Below are 21,134 nucleotides of genomic sequence, written 5' to 3' on the forward strand. Positions count from 1 at the left end.
CTTGTTATTCTTGGCACGTAGGAATGGAAATATAATAAATCATTTCAAAGCAATCATGTCTTTAATGAGCAATTTTCCTCACATTTTAAAAATAATAAACTATTAGCAAGATGGCATTTTAATCATGTGATCCCACTGGTGCTCAACAATAAGTCATACCATGAGACATCACATGACACATCCTCCTGCATTTTAAAGGCCTGCTATTTCTGACAAATTTCTCAACATCAGTCATGTCTGAGTGCACAGTGTGGCCTTGTTATGCAACTTTTAATTACAGGTTTCTTTCATGCACACTCGAAGGCACCAAAGGGGGAGGTGTTCGTGCAAGCTACCTTGATGCACAGGAGTTCTTTTTTTCTTCTGATTTTTCTTTGGGAAAGGAAACTGTATTTTTTAATCATGTTGTTGAATCCATGGGTGTGAACCGACTGCTGTTTTATTATTTCATTAGAACTGTATTGTGCCTATAGACATGGTGAATTTTGAGGACACTCTTTGCAAAGATGCCTAAAAAGCCTGAAAATAAAGTCATAATTTCACACAGAAAATGTTTATGGGACGTTAAATTCAAGTATTTCTGTTCAGAGGGAAGAAAAACCTGTGTTTAGAAATTATTGTTTCTGACAGAATCACTGTTTTTACCACCATTGTCTGTATTTTAAATGGATATTTTTGGAACATGTAATCAGTAGTCCTTGACTTTCTGTTTCTTAGAAGTTTCTTTTTTCTCTTTCTACTCTACCTAATCTTACCCACGGCTATACTTTGAACCACATTTCCAAAGTTTAAAACAATTCAGGGTGAAAAACAAGAATCACTGAGGACCCATCAACTTCACACAAGTGTGAGGTAAAAGAAAAAAAAATCTCCAAAACTAATTTTTTGACAACTGCAACAAATGGTGTCATGTTGGTGCCATCAAGTTTCCATAATAACCATTAGATTCTATATGCAAAACAGTTGTTTGGGAGTGATACTGGGAAAAGACATTATCTGTCATCAGAAACAAGCATGTGGAATCTTCTTGGACTGTAACAAGAACTGTCTGTTGGTAAATTTATAACTAGATTAAAAGTTTGACAAACACAAAGTTCAGAAGGATATTGTGCAAAGCAGTGCAACAATGTGGAAAAAGGAAAACATCTCATGCCCACTATTAAGTACAGCGGAGGATCTGTGCGACTACTTCTTGTCCATAGATCAACTTTGTCAGTGCTACGTTGTATACCACCGCAGAAATTGCTCATCAATCTTCTGTTGTCCATCTCCCTCTTCCGTTTTGAATTTGTTAAAAACTATTATTTCTTAACTCTTAACTCTGGCGCTTGCATTTTTCTGAGATCTTTCCTGTGAGATCTGTAAAAGAAGCTCTTTATTCTAAGTTCATATATATATATATATATATATATATATATATATATATATATATATATATATCTACTTGGGTACAGGTTATGTAAGTTTAAAGGCAACTTTCTTCACCCAGGAAATCTGAAAGTGCATTATTATTTATTTCAGTGACTGAAAGAGCGAGGTTGTTGGAGTTGTATCCACCCAGATTTCTCTTAAGCGCAATAATGAAATTAGCAGCCAATCCGATAAGAGCACCTGTGCCTGAGCGCCCACCCAGTAGGGTAGTGAGAAGAGCGTGGTGATGGTGAACACCGACCCTCCCACCCCTCTCCCCAACACACACACACACACATGCACGCCAACACACTTCCCCCTCCCCTGCCCATCCCCACACACATCTTCTCCTCCGTGTCTCGGTCAGGGCAGCCACAGAATTGCGCACCATGTCCGACCTATTGACTCTGGCACATGGTCTTTGAAACCTATGTGATGGTCTTTACAATTTTTTGTCTCACTTGGTGTGATTCTGGAGCTGATTTTTTCCCCCTCTGTCCCCTTTTCATGATGACCTCTGAAAAGCAACACTTCAGCCCACTCCTCCCGGGATTAAGAATCTAGGGTTACCTAATCTCCCTTAATCTGAACTAAATCTGTCTAATCGGCAGAGAAAATTACACTCACTGAGGTATTGCTCGCGAATAATCAGCGGAGGTGAAACCGCCAAGTTCTCCCTGGAGGGCATTTGGACGCAGCGCGCCGAGCGCACTGGACAATTCGTCACACACACGGGTCGTGTTTTTATTATTTCACATGACAAACAAACACAAAAAAGCATGAAGATTTGTGGAGGTATCTCTGATTCTGGCACATTCCTTTTGCTTTTCCTTTTTTTGACTCACGCGTTGAAGACAGATTGGCGCACTAAGAAATATGTTGAGTTGTTCTTAAGGATTTCGCAATAGAAATGGTGGATATGAGACAGACACAGAAAGAAAGAGCGTTAGAGAGAGAGAGAAAGAGAGAGAGAGTCGGGGATTTCGCTGTAATCATGTTCGAAGAGTATTGATTCCGTGAGCGCACTCCAATTGGCAGCATCTCTACTATATAGTACAGCGCCGGCGCGTCATCCTCGGCTCACATCGACGGGAGCGAGTTGTAAGCAAATGAGAACATGTGTGGCATCTGAGAGAGAGAGAGTGAGAGGAAGGAGCAAAAAGGAGGTGTGAGAAAAGCCAATTTTCTCGTCCCTGACAACTGGATGCGAGATTTGATTGCCGGGCTATTTTCTTTCTCTTCTTTTTATATATCTATATTATTTTTTTTCTTCTCTCATCCAAGGAAATGATCGATTCGTCACATGCGCACGCCTCTTCATTATAATTGCAGACAGTTGGGGTGCTGTTCAGGCTGAATGGACTTGAATATGTCGCTGCCAGCGTAATCCGTGCAGACTGGAAGATTTAATAATTCACGGTAATCACGCATTATCGCCTCAGTGGATGCTCTCTGCACAGCCCTGGTGATTTTTTTTAAAACCCCCCTCCTCATCTTCTTCTTTCCTGATTCTTCACGTTGTCTTCTACAGGATTTATCGACGGCTGCTTTTGCTTCCTTATCTGAAATATCATCTGTTGCTGCAACTGGAATGAAAAGCCCCCGTGACTGGCTGAGGAACGCTGAAGACTTAGTGTAATAGGATGAAACGGATTGAATAAGACATATTTTTTCCAATAATATAGCACTTTAGTTAAAATGGACAAGAAATTGCTATTATTTTTATTACTACTCTTATCTCTACACACAAGGTTGTGATTTTCTTTTTTTTATTATTCACGATGATTGTCCTACTCCAGTGAATTGGCTCTGATTGATTCTGACTGAGCTTAATAGGCATATTACAAAGCAGATTCCAACGTGAAGTGCTGCTGAGGACAGTTTCGTCCCTTCATTTCGGTTTTTTTTTTATTTTAATATATTTCCCTCTAAAGGGATAAATGTTGATGATGGAGGACGACGAACTGGACGCTCATCAGGTTGATCCGGACTTCGAGCCGCAGAGCCGGCCTCGCTCGTGCACCTGGCCACTGCCATGCCCGGAGGACTTCCCCGGCGGACAAGAGGTGAGCGGGGGTCTCCCGCTGGCCAGCATCAAGGTGGAGCCGGAAGACGTGCCGGCGTGCAGAGCCGGGCTCGCGGGCGGCAATCCCGCAGAGCTAAAGCACCCGACTGGGGCCCCGGCACCCACGGTCGCGACGCACCCGTGCCTGGCCGGCGCGGCACTCGACGTGACCGGGTCCTTGCGCAAAGCCAAGTCCTCTCGTCGGAACGCGTGGGGGAACCAGTCCTACGCGGATCTCATTACCCGCGCCATTGAGAGCACCCCGGAGAAGAGGCTCACGCTGTCACAGATCTACGACTGGATGGTCCGTTATGTGCCGTATTTCAAGGATAAGGGCGACAGCAACAGCTCGGCTGGTTGGAAGGTAAGAGATGAGAGCTCGCGAACCAGCGTGGCTGGGTTTGACGTGTTAATCGGTGATACTAGTTTATTGATCATTATTCCCTGATTCATTAAGGTCCCCCCCTTGTACACATGTTAGTGTGGGATTCCGTGTCAGTTACGCATGAATGGTGCCATGCCTTATCTTGTCTTAGTTCATTACTACCGTCTGTCATTCTAATATATCACCAATTCGGGATGCAACAGACTGACGCTTTCCTCCAGCCAACAGAAAGCCAAAGAGTCCTCAGTGTTTGTACTTGTGGACGACATCAGTTCAGGAACACGGAGTGATTTATATAGTGCAGCAAAAGAAAAAATAAAAGTATTTACCCCTTACAAATGTCTTGGTTTTGCCATAATATCAGTTAGACATTTCAAGTTATAAAAAACGTTCTGAAAAGGGTAGTTCTGAAATTATTATTTTAATCAGCAAGAGTTATAAGATATGCTCAATGTGTATGAATGTGTGGAAAATAGATCTTTAGACTCACCAAATTGCTTCAAGAGAACCTGTCTCACAACATGAAGTAGGCTACAGGATTTCTTAATGCAACACTGAAATCCATGAACAGATGGGAAACAAAACCATTAAGGTCTATCAGTCCACATATGGTTACAATGCAATTTCTTAGGCATTGGCACTTCGGCAAACCGCAGTGAGCGCAATTACCCACAAATGGAGAAAACATGGACTAGTGGCACACCTTCTCAGGAGTGGCAGGAGTGCATCAGACACTCCATACATGAGTTGAACCCAGAACAATATTTGAGGCACAACTTCTGCTAACATTGATGTTTATGATTCACATCAGAAAGAGATGGGACAAAAATAATTATTTATGTGAGATCCTCAAGGCATAAAGCAGTGCTGAACAACAAGAGCACAAGTGTTTCAGAAAAGCATTTTGATAATACCCACAGCTCTGGGTGAAATATTTCATGGAGTGATGATACAAAAGAGGAACTTATGGAAGTTATGAGTTCTGTTTCATCTGGCGTAAAACTAACAAACCATGTCAGAAAAAGAAGATATGGATAGTCAAACGTGGCGGTTGTAGTGTGATGGTCCCAGCTGGTTTGCTGCTTCAGGACCAGAAGAACTTATCATAATTGATGGAACCATGAGTTGTGCTTTCTTGCTCTCTGTCTGAAGATGTTGGAGTGACCTGGCCTAAGTCTGGACTTAAAGCCAACTGCATTTCTGTGACATGACCTTAAACAGGCCATTTATGTCCACAACATGTGACTGAATTGAAACACAGCTGGAGAGAAGAGAGGAACAAAACTTTACAGTGATGCCACAGACCGATTGCTAATTATCAGCCAAGCTAGATGGAAGTTGTTGCTGTCAAAGGTGATACAACCAGTTATTGGTTTAGGGGGCAAATACTTTTTCACATAGGGCTAGTTTAATTGTAACCCTTCATAAATAAAATCATAAAGTTCAAACTACGTTTTGTGTTTTCTAGGGCTATTTTTAACATTTGTTAAAATATATTTGATGATATGAAATATTTAAGTGTGACAAAAAAAAGAATATTGGACAAATATGTTTTCACAGCAATTGCAGATGTCAGACGTAAGCCTGTTTCCATGAGAATTGTCAGTTTTCATTCTTTTTCATCCAGCCATTTGAAAGGGATCAGTAAATCAACAGAGTGACCCTTGTGGGAGACCACAGGTCAGCCGTCCACAGTGTAAATATTCACAACTGACCGCAGCTTACCACCACTGCTGACTGGCTGGCTGGCTGAGAGCCTAACCTCCTGGACATCTGCCCATGTTATCAACCTCTCCAACCAGTCTCATCTTGTTTCTATTCATTATGGCTTTCTGAGGACAGCCAGAGGAGGGCAGTGAGAGCAGCAGAGCAGCGGTTGTTGTCCTGATGGTGAAACTTTGAACAGAGCTTTTAGAATAGATGCTTAAAAAATACTTCTAAAAAATCTCCTTTGTATGGGGAAAGTGATACCAGACTGGACTCAAATCCAGTTTTCTGGACTCAAAAATCAAAGTGACTGCAGATAACTGCATTGCAGTTAAAACTAAATTACATTTTAGCCATAAGGCTTTGACTAAAACTGAATTAAAATGTGCTGTCTAAATTAACTCTACATTTCTAGTCAGAGGAACCATCTGACAGGAGCAAGGCATTGGGAAAATTAACAAATTAGTATTAAATTAAACTGCTGTGAGCATGTTTTTTTCACAGCTTTACTTTTTTTTTTTATCAGACACTTACTGACTGGAAAAGCTTTACAAGTTTCTTTCTTACTACCGTAAGTGTTTCACTCAGGGCAATCATTAGTGGCACACCACCTCCCGCTTTGCAAAGAATGCTTGGGATTCAGTATTTTGTTAGGTATCATAATCTAAATGGCAGGAATTCACAATTTGTATGGCAATAAGACATTCATCCTGTTGAGTGAAGTCTCACTGCAACAGGTGGCCAAATCTGACACACTGATGGTGCTCATGTGTGGATTTATCACAGCTGATGTTGTCACTGCAACAATCTTTTCACCATTGCATTTATATCTCAGATTGTGCAGTTTTAAATTAACCCTTTCATGCATAGTGGTCACTACAGTGGACAGCTATCTAAAAGCCATTTTCTTGTGCTTCCTGTGGATTTTTATGTTATAAATGCACACAGACCACTGAAGTGGACACTAATGCATCATAAAATATACCATCAACTACTGGCCATCAGCTGCAAATGCAAGAAATTATTTTTGTTAAATACAATATGGCCGACAGACAAAAAAGCATGAAAACAGACCCGGTCCCTCCTTCTACTGTAGACGACTCTTGCAAGTAAAAAAAATATTGTGACATCAGATAACCCCTAAGGAACAATACTACTGATGTATTTTTCAAATTACAATTGATCACATAAAAATAAAAAATAAAAAATAAATTATTTTTACAAAAAAAATTTCCTACCTTTTTTATGCCTTAAGAAAAAAATTTTAAAAAATGGAAAAAAAATCCTGACACAAAGGATCATAATTCATGCATGAAAGGGTTAAAGGCTAAAAAATATGGTTTGTATTAACTTTTTTGACAATTTTGAATTAGTAGTTCTTTGAAGACTGTTGATGTCCAGTTTAGTCTTTGCCCCCTCAGGACTAGCTGTCAACTTCGGCCTCGGTGTCCAACTAACACAGAGGCCGACATTTTTCTGAATGAACATTCAGGAGAGGTGTAAGAGTTTAACAGAAACTCACTACTACCACTCTGAACTACCCCTATAAACCATGCCTTTCCCCTTTTGGCCATCTTGACTGGTGAGGTGTGTCACCAGGTAAGCTTTGTTTCATTTGATCTGCATCAGCTGCCTTCAACCACAGGGCCTCTGCCTCCAAAGCACCCAATTCCCCGCCTGCTATTTATGAAACTGCAAATTAGGGGGATTGGACAGTGGCAGTCTGAGGTTGTTGGCTATTTCAGTCCACAGGCGAGACATTGACTATACCAGGTAATGACAGGGATTAGGAAAGTCATTTAAAGCAGGCATTGGTAATGTCAGTAACAGACCTGACCTGGTTTTGGTCGGAGGCAGAGTGGTAGTGTAAACATACACTATGAAGTCACGTGGGAACCTTGGACCAAAGAACTTATTAAAAGTGTATACATTGTATTTTGTTCTGATGCATCAACTTTGTTATACCTAAAATGCTCTTTTTTGATTGGCTTTAATTTATTAATTTGTTTTAACTTTGCAGAACGTTTAGTGTAAAATAAACCCTATAGCATAAAGTCCTGCAAATATCCAGGATTGTAGTATTATATAATGAGAATTCCTGTCGCCGTTGCCAGAGCTTCTGCAAAATAAAGGATGCTATAACCTACATATAATTTTACGGTCATAGTAAGCAATTATATTTGACAGCAATGTTTGCAATTTGGTGAGCACCACTTCTGTCATCCATTATATTTTAATCTTAGCATGATTGTGTTGGAGGAAATATGTTTGATGTGAAACTTCCTTTTTTTCTGTTATGGCACAAAAAGGGAGGAGTGTGTTGTTGGTTGCTGCTGATGAAATAAAATGAAATTAGGAGCCACAGCTTTGTAGCTTGACTCTGAGTTTTAGGGGTGGGAGTTGAATTGAGGGTGATGGATTAAAGGCAAAGGCAAATTTTAAGGCAGTTCCAGTAACACCTAAATTAGAACCAAGTGCAGAGGTTCTAGAAAAATCTTGAAAAGCTGTTTGTGCCTCTGCGACTCTTGTTGGACAAGACCCAATCCCGGTTTGTTAATGGGTGCTGGTAAGGCCGCTCACCTAGGCAATACAGTTAAGCTCCTATAAATACCTAATGCCTTCTGATTTCTAGGAAGACTGCTGTCCTGAGGTCACAGCATTTTAATGAGCTATTTACTGGAGGGAGAATACCTAGAACTCTGTTGTTGTTTACCTGTTACACTTTCCAGAAGGATTATTGTGGTTTTCTTGTTGGTACCTAAACTGGCACAATAAAGCCACAGCCCTGTAATTGATCTAAACAGGACTAAGAAAAGTAAATCAGGAAAGGTCCCTGAATCACCTCCATGTCAAAGCTGAACTGTTTCGGTTTCCATCCGCCCCTACAAGACATTAAGGACACATTTTTGGAGCATGTATGCTGGGAGACACATGCCAGTTGCAACAAAGCATCAGGGCTTGGTAGTGTGTGTCTTTGTGGGGGCTACTGCAGGGGGAGGGGCTGTCTACAACTATAGGCGTCTGTGTTTTAACCCAGTGATCGGTCTGACAGCATGTCACTGCAGTGAATAGTATATGTAGTCTCCCTCTTGACTTCATAATGCTTCTAATGATGGAGTAGCACTTGGTGTTGGGATTGCCCCGTAGGCGCCTGGAAGTTCATTAACTTCGAGGGGGTTAGACGATGCCATTGTTATGCTATGGGCTTTCTTTATTGTATATGCCAGTAGAAGTGGCTCTAGGCTACGAAAGTCCATAATTCATTAATGCTTTTTGTGTATTAGGTATAAAGAGGTGTTTGATAATCACTTCCAGGATATTAAGAATATTATATATATTTATGTGCAGATTATGCCTACATCTTAATACTTTACATTCACATTTTTTTTTCTGCTTTATTGCAGTGGCAGAGCTCGTTCAGGCGCTTACGCTGGTCAGATCCCAGCGGATTGTGCAGCAGGTCATTGAGAGTGCCAGGCAGTCACTCAGACGCTTTTATCCAAGGCGACTAGACTGTTATTTATAAAGCAACGTTAGCTAGAGGTTGGTGTAGGGCCAGCAGGGCAAAGGGTCATTGGGACTTCCTTTATTGACAAAAATCAGTCAGAGCAAAATAAAAAATAAATACAAGCATCAAGATCATAGCAATCTGAGAGGAAAATGGCCCCTGGATGTATATATGGGGAAATCTCAATAAATTGCTATATCTTAGAAAAGTTAATTCAATTTAGTAATTCAGTCCAGAATGTGAAACTCATATGAATAAATTACTCAAAAGTATATTTTGAGTACGTATTTCTATTAATTTTGATGATTATTGCTTAAAAGAATTCATCATGTACTTTTACAAAAAATACAGCATTACATAGGACCCCCAAAAACATTTAAAAACAGAAATGTTATATTGTGGCCTTCATTATCATGGGGAGTACTGCTAACTTGACAACTTCCAAACGGAGGGTGAGGTAAAAAAAGATAATTGGTAATGGAGCTGGTTCTTCAGTGCTGCATCTAAGCATATTAACGGAAAGCTGAATGCGTGGAAAATGTGTAGGTTGTATGAATAATTGTGGCAACTTCACAGCAGACTTCAGGCAACTTGGATTCTGTATCTCTCCACTCTCCTTTGACTTTGGAACTTTAATTTCCAAATGAAATGATGAATATATTCTCATCTGTGAAGAAGACTTTGGATCATTTAGTGACAAACCAGTCCACTTTCTCCTTAGCCCAAGTAAAAAGCTCCTATCTTTGGTTCAAGAGTCACTTAGCACAAGTAAAGCAATGGTTGTAGCTTATATGTACATCAGCCAAAGCCCATGTCTTATGAATCTCCACTGAACTCCTTTCTAGGTTTTGCATCACAATCTATGTAAAGCTGTGGTTATAGCTTTTTTCTTGCATTCCATTTTCTACTACACGTTTTCCTTCCACTTAAGTTTCCCATTATGCTTGGAACAAACTTGAAATGACCTGCTGAGGCTTATTCTCCTTAATGGAGGGTGTCAATAACTATCTACTGGACAACTGTCAAGTAATAAATCTTCCTCATAATGATTGTGTATATCGTAGCTGGAGATAGGCACCGGCAACCCTCCCGACCCCATTAGGGACAAAGGGTGAACAGAAATGGATGGATGGATGGATGGATGGATATAATAATATAGCCATGGCATGACATTTCTTTATTTAAAATATGGTCCTATGTAATAGTCATCATTTCTGAGAAATTATATTGTGTATTTTATTAGATTTGAACAATAATCCTTAAAATGAGCGTTGCATAATTCTTTCTGTCTTTATATCATCTTGTATGAGTTTCAATTTTGAGTTTAAATGATCACAGTGATTAACATTTTATAATCTTTATTTACAAACAGAGAGGGAAAAACAGAACATATTTATGAATCCGATTGATTCATATATACAGAGACAATCTCTTTTAATCCTGTCACTAAGGAGTGGCTCAAGAAGGTTCTGTCAATAGAGAAAAAAAAACAGAACATGATTGAGTAGACTTGAAACTTTCAGCAGCATGTTTGATTTGTTGTATTTCTATGTCCTGATATATGCTTGCTCACTTGATGATGGTGGAGAAGGCGGAGGGGGAGCAGAAGCCTTCAGTTGACTCACAGTTTATCCTCTGTGTTGGCTCAGAGGAGCTAACTTATTTGGGAATGTGACTGAAGCATGCACATACTCACACTCACTCAAAATGAGAGCATATCATGCATGCTGGACGGATTTATGGTGCAGGATTATGAACACCTTACATCTCCCCCAGGCTGTTCTACCTGAGCCAGTTTGGGTTCGAGCAGTACATTTCGTTTGAATCAAGTATCTGATGCCAAGAAGCCTATTCCCCCCCCCCCCCCCCCCCCCCCTTTTTCCTACAGCAGCCTTCAGGCAGCCGTGACAGTTTATTTCTCACTGAAATGATTAATGTACATGCAAATTACCAAGGCATGGGCATGCATTCAAATATGGCAGACAGCGATCAGGAGAGAGTAATATGAAAAACAATATTCCTTTGCCTTTGATATTATTTTGCCGCCTCTTATCACAATGTCTACCAGACACCCTTTTTATCTCCCCATTTATCTTCTTGTGTTCTTCTTACGCACTGACTTTCTATCCATTAGACATTCTATACATTCTTTCTGTCTCAGTGGTTTTAGGTATAAGGGCCAATTGAGGTGAAGAGTCTCTCCCAAGGGAGCTGCAGCGTCAAGGTTTTGAGCTTTATCCACGATCCAGACTGCCTCAAGCAGTGTTCTTCTTCTTATTTGAGGGAAATCTCATATCTGGCATTACCACAGAGATAGAAGGATAACAACGCTGAATTTTGTCCAGATCAGATAGCAACTGGCTTTTTTGAGGAGGAGATTGTCATTCCCATTTGGACATATTTGGGCTAATTTGTGTCTCATGCTTGTCTGAACTTAACTTCAGCTGCTCATGCAGCTTTTAGTAACCCATCTCTCTTTTAGTTTCAGATCCAAATAATTTGTGATATCTTCATGGAGATATTTTGAGATTTTTGAAGTGAGGTTATTTTAAAAGGTTGAGGTCACTCAAAAGCAATTCTTAAATCTATTCTAATTAGAAGCTCAAAGCCACTGACAAAACTACCCACTGCTGAAGTCCAGTAATCTGTCTCAGTGCACTTGAACTTGGCATGTCCAATGTGGTCTAAGGTGCTAATTATGTAACACTCGTGATGTGATGTGTTATTATTTTATCAGCTGGTATTATCTTACAAGACGTAAGTAATGCTCTTAGTGTTTTTATTTTATTTAAATCCAGATTATCTGAAGCTGAGGTGTTACCAGAAGGGTCTGAGCCTAAGTGGAGTTTTAATGTATTAAAACAACTCCAGTCACAAAAACATCATAGATATTCATGCTAATGCTATTTTATGAACCTGTATGACATTATAATGTTTACATGTTTATTTACATAGAAGCCAATATATTAGACAGGAAATGGATGTATGTGTTTTACACAGCAAGATCACTGTAGGTGCTCCACTTCATGCCTTAATTTTAGGTGTAGATAATCATCAACTTTGTTCAAATACCCATCCAATACAAATGTGTTGATGTTTTTTTTTTTTTTTTAGAATCTTGTTTGCATGACTTCTTTGAAGTTTTTGAGACTAAAGTTGTTTTTGCAGGGTAGAAGCCTGCTCCCAGACTAGCTGTTAGCTACAGCCCTCCATGACCAACTGATCTGGATTTATACTAAATTAAGACACCAACAGTATTTTATTATCTACTTTTAACAGAACCACTCTTCAAAAGTCCTCAGCAATGCCTTTAATTGTGGTTTTTGCTTTCCTTAGCACACTTAACCTTATGCCTATGCTATTCTGTTCCCATTGCACCATTTAGTGGGTTGATTTCCAGTATTCTCTCTGGCACAGACACACATATTTGTAGAAAACACACAACTGTATTACTACCTCAAACCACCCATGAAGGAACACTCTGTTCTTCAGCGGAAGAATCCTTTTTTTTTTTGGATACAAGTGGGCTGACTATCTGTTAGTGGAACCAACTTTCAGCTGTGTTTCTTTGCAATCGTATTTGTTTATATGTTTTGCAACCTGTCCGACTTTTTGACAATTGCCACATTGAGAGGGTGTGGTTGGGTTCATTAAGCTCTTGTGGGTTTTGGACAAAGCCATTCTTAGCTACGGGGACAGAATGCAGTGTTCATTTCTTTTTGAGGCCATGTTTGGTTTGATACCATGGAGATTTATTTGGCCAAGAGAGGCCTTATGAGTTACCCCACTGGAGTGATCTCTTTTTATTTCCGTGGAACCAACCCGGAAGGAAACACAGGAAAAATACAAGTTGTGGACCAGCTCCTGAAATACCCACATTTTATAGAAGAGGAACAAAAATGTTAATTTGCTTCTTCTTGGTTACTTGTCAGTTAAACTCCGGTAACACCATCATCTCTGTTACTTCTAGATCTGTAAATACTCTACACAAACTCTACTTACATTTTAGGGGTTAGTAGCTGGTTAGAGATCAGTGGTAGTTCACAAGAACAAGATGAGAAAATATATCTAAAAATCAAAATGGCTTATAGACATTTGTTTTTTTAAATAGGTTTCACAAATCCATACTGTTTTGTAATCAGTGTCAAGCGGTTCAGCTGGTCTGTACCAGTAAAAGCTTCCCCCATGATGCTGTACAAGCTAAACAAATTTGAATCAAAGGTTAAATTAAGAATGCTATGTGGGATATTTGTGTATATCATGTTGAATTGTGCTGTTATAAAATTTGAGAGAAATATTTGTGGTATAATTGTCAGAAGTGGTTCCGATTTCCACCTATGAGTTGACTGTTTTGGCCTTCTTGTGGTTGAAGTTTTGGACGCTGTCTGTAGAGGCACGCTTGTTGCTTATCTGTGTCAGTGTGCACGTTGTGTGATTGCAGATGTGAGTGCCTCCCTCTCTCCTCTCTCCTTTATGAGTGCGTCGGGGTGTGCATGTGGGTGTGTTGTGGTGGTAGCGATGGAGGTGGTGGTGTGGGGGGCTGATGGGCTCAGTGGGAGCCTGGGTCCTGGGGGAACAGCTCTCGTTAATAATTCAGACGAGGCTCATTATCAAGGCAGCGCAGATTTCTCCCTGATTCCACCTTAATTGCAGGCAGGCTGCTCCACTCAGGCAGGCGGTAGTCACGCTGGGTTGACTCTCTCTTGTCTTTTTTTTCCCTCCACCACTACAGGGCCCGCTCTGCTCTGCCCCGTCTTCGGGACTCACCTCTGTCACAGCGAGACAGCCTCTGGCTAGTCTGCTTCATGTTAACGTGTGCCTTAATAGCGTATCGTACAGCAAATATGCTATTTTTACTTGTAATTAAAGATATGCTTCATGCATGTCCAATTAAATGCAGACTTTGTGCATTGCCATGCAATGTTTTAGCATCTTGGTCGACAAAGAGTCAGCCTGTATGATGGTTTATAAAGCCCATTATTAAATTAATGGTGAATCCAAACAAATAATCTAAAATGTTGTCATTCATAATAGGGGTGGGCTTTTATTGTGTTGTTTACCATTTATTGTGGAAGGTTTTTGAGCATAGGAATTTTGATCTATCATTGTCATGATAAATTTCACTTATTAATGTAAAATAAAAATAAAAACAAAACTGACAGTATAATCTGAAATTTTATTTTTGCTATTGTCTCCAATGTTTGTGGAGCAACAATTAATATCAGCAAATTCAAAAATATCATTAAATTCTGTTACTGTGTGCAGCTTAGTGAAAAAACTCACTTTTTTTTAAATAAGCTGCATCCCCAAGAAGCCTGTTGTAAAATAGAATATTTTTCAAGAACAATATTTGTGTGCTTGGTGCTACGAATGCTGTGCAGTTACCTAAAAAGTAAGTAACAAAAATGAGATTTTTTTATCTTTATTGCTGTCACAATCGTACCATAATGTATCGCAATAAAATCCATAATGTCCATATCACCCACCACTAATTCTTGATAAAAACAATCCAAACATTTCAGTAAAAAGAATATAATTATTTTCCGCTCTTTTGCATATTGTTTGTGTTTAATTCTTTACTGCCTTGCATCTTGTTACATATTCATCTAAAAAATGGGCCATAATACCTTATGAAGCACAGAAAATTCCTAATAGGTTTTTCTTTCATTATAAGCTTTGTGAAATATTATAATGGTGGGTTTATCCTTGAAATCGCCCATGGCATATTATCATACTGATGACATTGTAGAACGTGATTGATATCACACTACAATAATACCCTTCTTCATGCCCATCTATAAGCTTATGTAATGCATCTTGTCTTCATACTGTAATTTACACTGACTGATGGCTTTCCATTCAGTCCATTTAGTGAAGCCCTGCAGAGAGATCAGCATAATGGGCCTGATCTTGTCATACATGTATATGAATATTTCAAACCATGCCATTGTAACTAGATGGGGGGAGCTTTAGATAAACAACACAGATGCTTCTTCCTCTTTGGCCGCGCTTGAAGATGAAGTGCGCTCCAAGCTGTATTTTCTCTCCCTGCCTCAAAACTGCCTTTCCACAAATCACGGTGCCCATATTTCCTAATTCAATTTTTCTCCCTGTCTGATACCTCTTCCTGTATGCAAGCGATTGATGGCTTTGCGCTCGTGCGTGCGTGTTTATGGGCGTGCACATTGCCACGTCTGTCCCTGAGAAAGAGATGATGTACGCCGACGTAAACGATGTATTTCACAACACTCCATCTCCAGACCCTTCCTGGCAGCGGTGTGCCGGGTCGCTTGCTTCCCTGAGCCTGTCCATCAAGTATCCCTCCCCACCCTCCTGTCACGGGCCAAAGAATTGTGGGAGGAGAAAGTGGAGCGTGTAAGGGGCCGCCGATCAGTTTACCTGAGCTTGGCGGTCCGGGCGAGTGATGGAGGGAGCCGCGGCATAAAGGGAAATATAGTTAATGCTGACTGATTGGAGCAGGTGGATGGAGGAAAAAAAGAGGGAGCGTATTAGAAAGGAGAGGTAGTGAGAGTTATGATCAGGAAATATGCTTGTTATGCTAATGGTGGCTATACTGCAGCCGTACCACGTGTTCAGTGCTGATGGATGGAGCTGCAGAGGTCACATCAGGTAGCAGAGGGTTGAGGACCCTGCTGAGCTGTAATGTCAGCTCATTTCTGCTGAAAGTCCAAAAGCCATAGGAAGAAATCACTTCATATTTTAAATCTTGCACTGTAACAGTGATCCCACCCCACAGACTGTGAAAATATTTTGTCAAATGCTAATTACAAACTGTTTAATGTAATAGACTAACAGAATCTAGTTCAAACATAAAGTGCCTTCCATATTTTCTGCGGAATTTGTTTATATTTGTCAAGCAACTCATGCATGAGCAAATTTGCTTGGGAGTGTCGTCACGTGTGTGAGGAGGTTACTGGATTTGTGTGAGGTTAGGGGGTGACTGTAAGAACAGCTGGGATAAAAGGGGTGGAGGTAGGGGGCCCCTGGGTTACAGATACATTCGGTCATGCATGGGGGTGAAATTCTTTACGGTTCAGATTAGTATGTCAGTTGCATAAATCTGGGTCAGGACACTGGCTCCTGTGTTTAGTATGCTGACCATGTGAGGTCTGGACTCTAAGTCTACTCATAGCCCTGAATGAACTCAGCTCTGTCTCCAGACTGTCTCCTTTACCTTTCCGTCTTTCTCGTGGACTCATTTTCAGCTTCCTTTTTCATCTGTGGTTCTTTCCACTCTTTCTCCTCAGTTTTCTCTCTGAGCCAAGAGCATTCTTCCAACCCCTCTTCTGTCTCTGTGCCTTTTTTCTTCCCGTACTCTAGGCTCTTTTTTTCTCTTGACTACACTTCTCTTTTTTACTGTCAGTCACTCACAGCTTTCCCTTCTTCCCTCTCTTGTTCTATTTCACACACACAGTTCTCCCCACAAAGTAGCCTTTTTATCACTCATTTCCCTCTTCCCTCGCTTATTTCTCCTGCTCCTTTCATGTGCTTTTGAAATTCCCTTTTCATCTTTAGCAGTTTTCCTCTCTTGCCTGTTCTCTTGCTCACACACACACACGCATAATGACACACACACAGGCTCATTCAGTCATTCTTTTATTATCCCAAAACTAAAGTGATAAATGGCTCTCTTTCTTCTCCCTAAATGTCACTCGGGGAATTGTCTCTGCTCACTGATTGACTGGAGTAGAGGGTTGGCCACACATGCACATGTGCCATTCATGTGCACATACAAAGTTGGGGTAAAATGGAAGAGGAAAGCAAAAGAGAGAGGTAATGTCTTATTGGAAATATTAACTAAAGTTCAGTAGGGTTTCTGGAAGTTTCAGTAAGTTAAGTTTAAAACACGTACGGCCACTTATGAATGATTGTAAATTTACTGTTACAAAACACTAAATAAAATTTCCTACTAGTGTTTTTTTTTTATCTTAATTTCTAAAACATACAATAAGCTTGTTTCAATCACAACTATAGATCACACACACACAAAACTGTTGTAGTTAAAATTAACAGATTAATAAACTTAAGACTTACATTAATATTATTTGGACCTAGTAATAAAAATCTGTATATATTTAGGCTTTTTAAGAACATCACATCTGCTTTCTGACCCTCCATTTCAGAGATAAGTCTCTTGTAAATAAATAAAAAAATAAAATAATAGAAAAGAAATATCTTGGCAGCTAACTTGGGACTATTGACCTTCTTCATTCTCCTTGATCTAATAAGCCTTTGACACCAAATCCCACAACGTCCTGCTGAGCAGCTATATAGAATCACCAACACTTTAATGTTTTCATCTCTGGTTGCACCTCATACAGCTGAAATTTTTCGAACCCAGGTCACACACTCTTGTTACTTCTGGTGTTCTCTAAGGTTCTGTCCTGGGACCTCTTCTGTGTATTATATATGACTTCTCTTTAAGATTTTTTTCCTCCCATGAATGATAAATGGACTGAGCTTATATAACTTATATAAGTCTCTTATCTCCCTCTATAATTGTTTACAAGAATGATTGTTCCCAAACAATTTCCCTAAATTGAACAGTCCTACAACAGAAAATTTAAGAATCTTTCTCAATCAAACCTGAATTTAGTGTTATTATTATTTTATTACACAGACACTCTGAGGGAACCTGCATTCACAAAATATATATACCCTTTATGTGACGTCACAGTTTATTGTTTGAGATTCTGTGCGATTAAAGAAAAAGACATCTGAAGAGATAATATGGCAAAATGTGTGTGGTAGTAATGGTTAACAATGCTCAGTCATTTTTCTAATGTCTCACTCACCGTGCCTCGGGTGCTGGAGACTGAAAAAGGTCAACACGACTGGTGGTTACACGTCGTCTTCCCTTATTTCATTCTCTTCACTGCTGAACCAGCAAGGATGCTGCTCTGTGTCATCTTTACTTTCCAAACCAGGATAAAGAGATTTAATAGGGAGACGGTCGGGAGACAGACAGACGAGACTAGGGCATGGAATGAAGAAGGGATGAAAAATTAAATTGATGGAGATACGGATGGGGACAGAAGTGGGGGAAATGGAGAAATAGAATAGTAGAGAGTAGATTATAGGGCTTCTATGCAGGACTGGAAGTTAGACTTGGCTGCACTTCAGCTACACTCTGCACACTTCAGCTCAAGTGTGGCTCCATTAGTGCAGTCCCACTGCACTGAGAATGCCATGCACTCTAAGATGTAACACACACATATGCACGCACACATACACAGAGTAAATGTTATATCCACTGTTCTTGCATGTGCATGCAAAGCCCCACAGATGTAGTGTACAGGTGATTTACAGCAGCACTACTCTCAGATGCACATTTACCCAAAAAGCTACACTGGCCTCGTGCTGCTCTCCGTTTCCCTTTTCTCTTCTGTCCCATGCCTGCATGCATACACACACATTTGCAATCTCTTCACTATCCACCAGATTGCTTCCCGTCAAAATAAATAATTAAATGTCTGCAATAACAGCTTCTGAAAAAAAGATCCCTCAATTAGTGCAAAATGGGTAAATGGCGTGGGGTAAGAGTGGTGGGAGGGAGGATTGCACTGCACGCACACACACATATGAGCTGTTACATAAGTCAAATCATGACCCATGACATTTTTTGCACAGTTGTGCAATGGTAATTTGCCCCCTTCCCTTCCAATCAGCTTAGAGAAGTCTTTTCTCAAATCCTTACAAGTGATCATACAAGAGATCGACGGGGTTGAGATCTGAATGAGTGGCAACGAGGTGCCAAAAGGGCAACTGAGGGGAAGCTGCTGAGGTCGAGGCTGCTTGTGTGTCTGTGAGTGTGTTGTGCATATTTACAACTTTACAACAAATATCCTTAACACTCTTGTGGTCATAAGAGACAGAGTCATTCAGACCTCATGAGTTTTTTACTCTGTATGCAGTCCGTCGGGGTCACTCTGACCCGGTGTGCACTTTTACAAGTTTTTGTGTGTGTGTGTGTGGTTTCGGAAATTGACGGTCTGACGGGACAATCGCCCCGCTATCCCGCTGTCAGATCGTGAAATTTACCACGTTCCTCCTGAGCATCGTTCTAAGAGGTCAAAGAACCCATGTTTTTAGCCAGGAAAAAAAATGTTCTTGAGAAAGGTTTGACTTAATGAGTTGTTAACTGAAAGATGTTAAACACTATGGTACGGTTCTCATTTGGATCGTTAAATCCAGGTGGAGACTTTTCAGTTCAAGTTCTGCTGGAGTAATTGTCCTTTGAAGGTTCGCTTTTCTTCCATTTTGTAATAATAGCTCTCACTGTGGTTGAGTTGAGTCCTAAAGCCTTAGAAATAGCTTTGAAACAGGGGCCATTTGTTCAAATTACTCTTATCTGATATTATAATTTGTTCACTTCACAAAAAGAATAAATATTTAACAGGGGAAATATTTTTACAGGAGTGTAAGAATAGAAGAAGTGTCACTCTCACCTATGAAATATGTTACATATGTCTAAATAAGGCAACAGTGACGTTTACATGCCCTCTGTTTCAGTGAGTCACTCTCAGCCTCATTTTATATCTGACTCAGAGCATCCAAAATCTCTGCGTTTTAGCTGAGCTGGCATCTGTCCAGGTTACTTTGCACAACCTCATGATATTGCTGTCCTGCTGTCATCAGCTGGGTTGTAGCGCTTAACTGCACCCACAGCTGGTGCCAACACCAAGCCCACTAATGTTTCACTGGGACAAGTGTATTACAGAATCGGCCCTAATCTGTGTGTGATAAATGCTATGACAGTAATGCAAACAGATGGATCCCTGAGCGTGGAAACTTTTTGAGGTAAGCGGAACCAGAATGGGCAAATTTACACTTGTGCTAACAGAGCTAGCCTTCTAGAGCCTGCTATGTTTATTTAATTTTTCTCACATGTTGATTGTAGTATTGGGTTTGCTGCGCAGGTAGCAGAGGTTTATGAATCTACAAGTGATATACCAGCACAAACTAACTCATAATTGTTAAGTGTTAGGAAAAGAGTATGCTGATACCCCTAAGTAAAAACCCAGTGCAACCAGGCATCTTCAGAAGTTATACACATTTGTATAAGTTGATGTGAATAGAAATACGACTGACTCTGGGGCACTGGATAGTACTGAAGCGTTTAACTGCCAGAACTTGCAAATAAATTCAGAAGCAGCATCTTGTTATCACGATAACGTCTCTCGTGATAACTGGATATAAAACTCATTAAAACTAGAACACTGTATCGTTTAAATGAGGTATAAAACTCGTTATGATGCAATTTATATCTCATTAAAATCAAAATATCTTCTTATTTAAATCAGGAAGGTCGTAACAGTAAAACAGCAACACCTCTTGGGATGTTTAAGTATCATCTAGAACACAAGTATCAAACTCAAGGTCCTCGGGCCAAATGCGGCCCACCATAGCAATTAAGGCAGCCCTCTAGAGGCTAGAGGGTCACTTAAATTGAACTTTAAGATAACATTTGTTCGGTTATTTATTTATTCATCAGTCAACATTTTCATTTGTACAGGACCAAATTACAATAATGTGAAAAGATGATAAAAATGTTTACATTTTAAGTTCTTCTAATGGAATATGGATAATATTTTATATTAAGTAATATCTAAAATATTTTAACAGTTTGCTAATGAGCAGTGTTATTAACCACAACTGACCCTTTAAATGACATTTATGATGTTGATGCTGCCCGAAATGAAAATATACCCTGATATAGAAAACACAGGGAGCGAAGGAGTCAGAGAAAAGCTCTTTATACCCTCACAGGAAGTTGTAATCTGTCAAAGTAGTGCATTTTTATATCTCTTTCTCATGTGAAAGTTTTTCATTTTTAACCAATTTTGAGTCTTGCTATAATGAGAATCTTTCATTATAGCAATCTCATCACGTTATAACGAGATTAAAACTTTCTGTAACGTGAAAGTTTCTTGTTATAACGAAATACTGCTCCTGAATTTATTTCCTGCCTCTGACAGTTGAAATGCACACCGGACACAAAATATTTTACTTGTTAAAACATTCCACAGCATGTGCTT

At 39.9% G+C, this 21,134-nt stretch overlaps 1 protein-coding gene across 3 annotated transcripts in view; it reads left to right on the forward strand.

Moving 5' to 3' along the window:
• The first annotated feature begins 2,341 nt into the window (after positions 1-2,341).
• Positions 2,342-21,134, forward strand: part of LOC102229392 (forkhead box protein O3-like) — a 37,092-nt gene continuing 18,299 nt past the window's right edge. The window contains exons 1-2 of one of the 3 annotated variants that reach the window (XM_023330128.1): positions 2,342-2,576; positions 2,695-3,839. In XM_023330128.1, the coding sequence (XP_023185896.1) occupies positions 3,351-3,839 (489 nt within the window). In that variant the 5' untranslated portion in view covers positions 2,342-2,576; positions 2,695-3,350. Of the gene's footprint in view, positions 3,840-21,134 lie in introns of all 3 variants that reach the window. The other 2 variants (XM_023330132.1, XM_005796043.3) reach the window with 2 other exon arrangements.

This window comes from Xiphophorus maculatus, chromosome 3, assembly GCF_002775205.1.
Source record: "Xiphophorus maculatus strain JP 163 A chromosome 3, X_maculatus-5.0-male, whole genome shotgun sequence".
Taxonomy (NCBI): domain Eukaryota; kingdom Metazoa; phylum Chordata; class Actinopteri; order Cyprinodontiformes; family Poeciliidae; genus Xiphophorus; species Xiphophorus maculatus.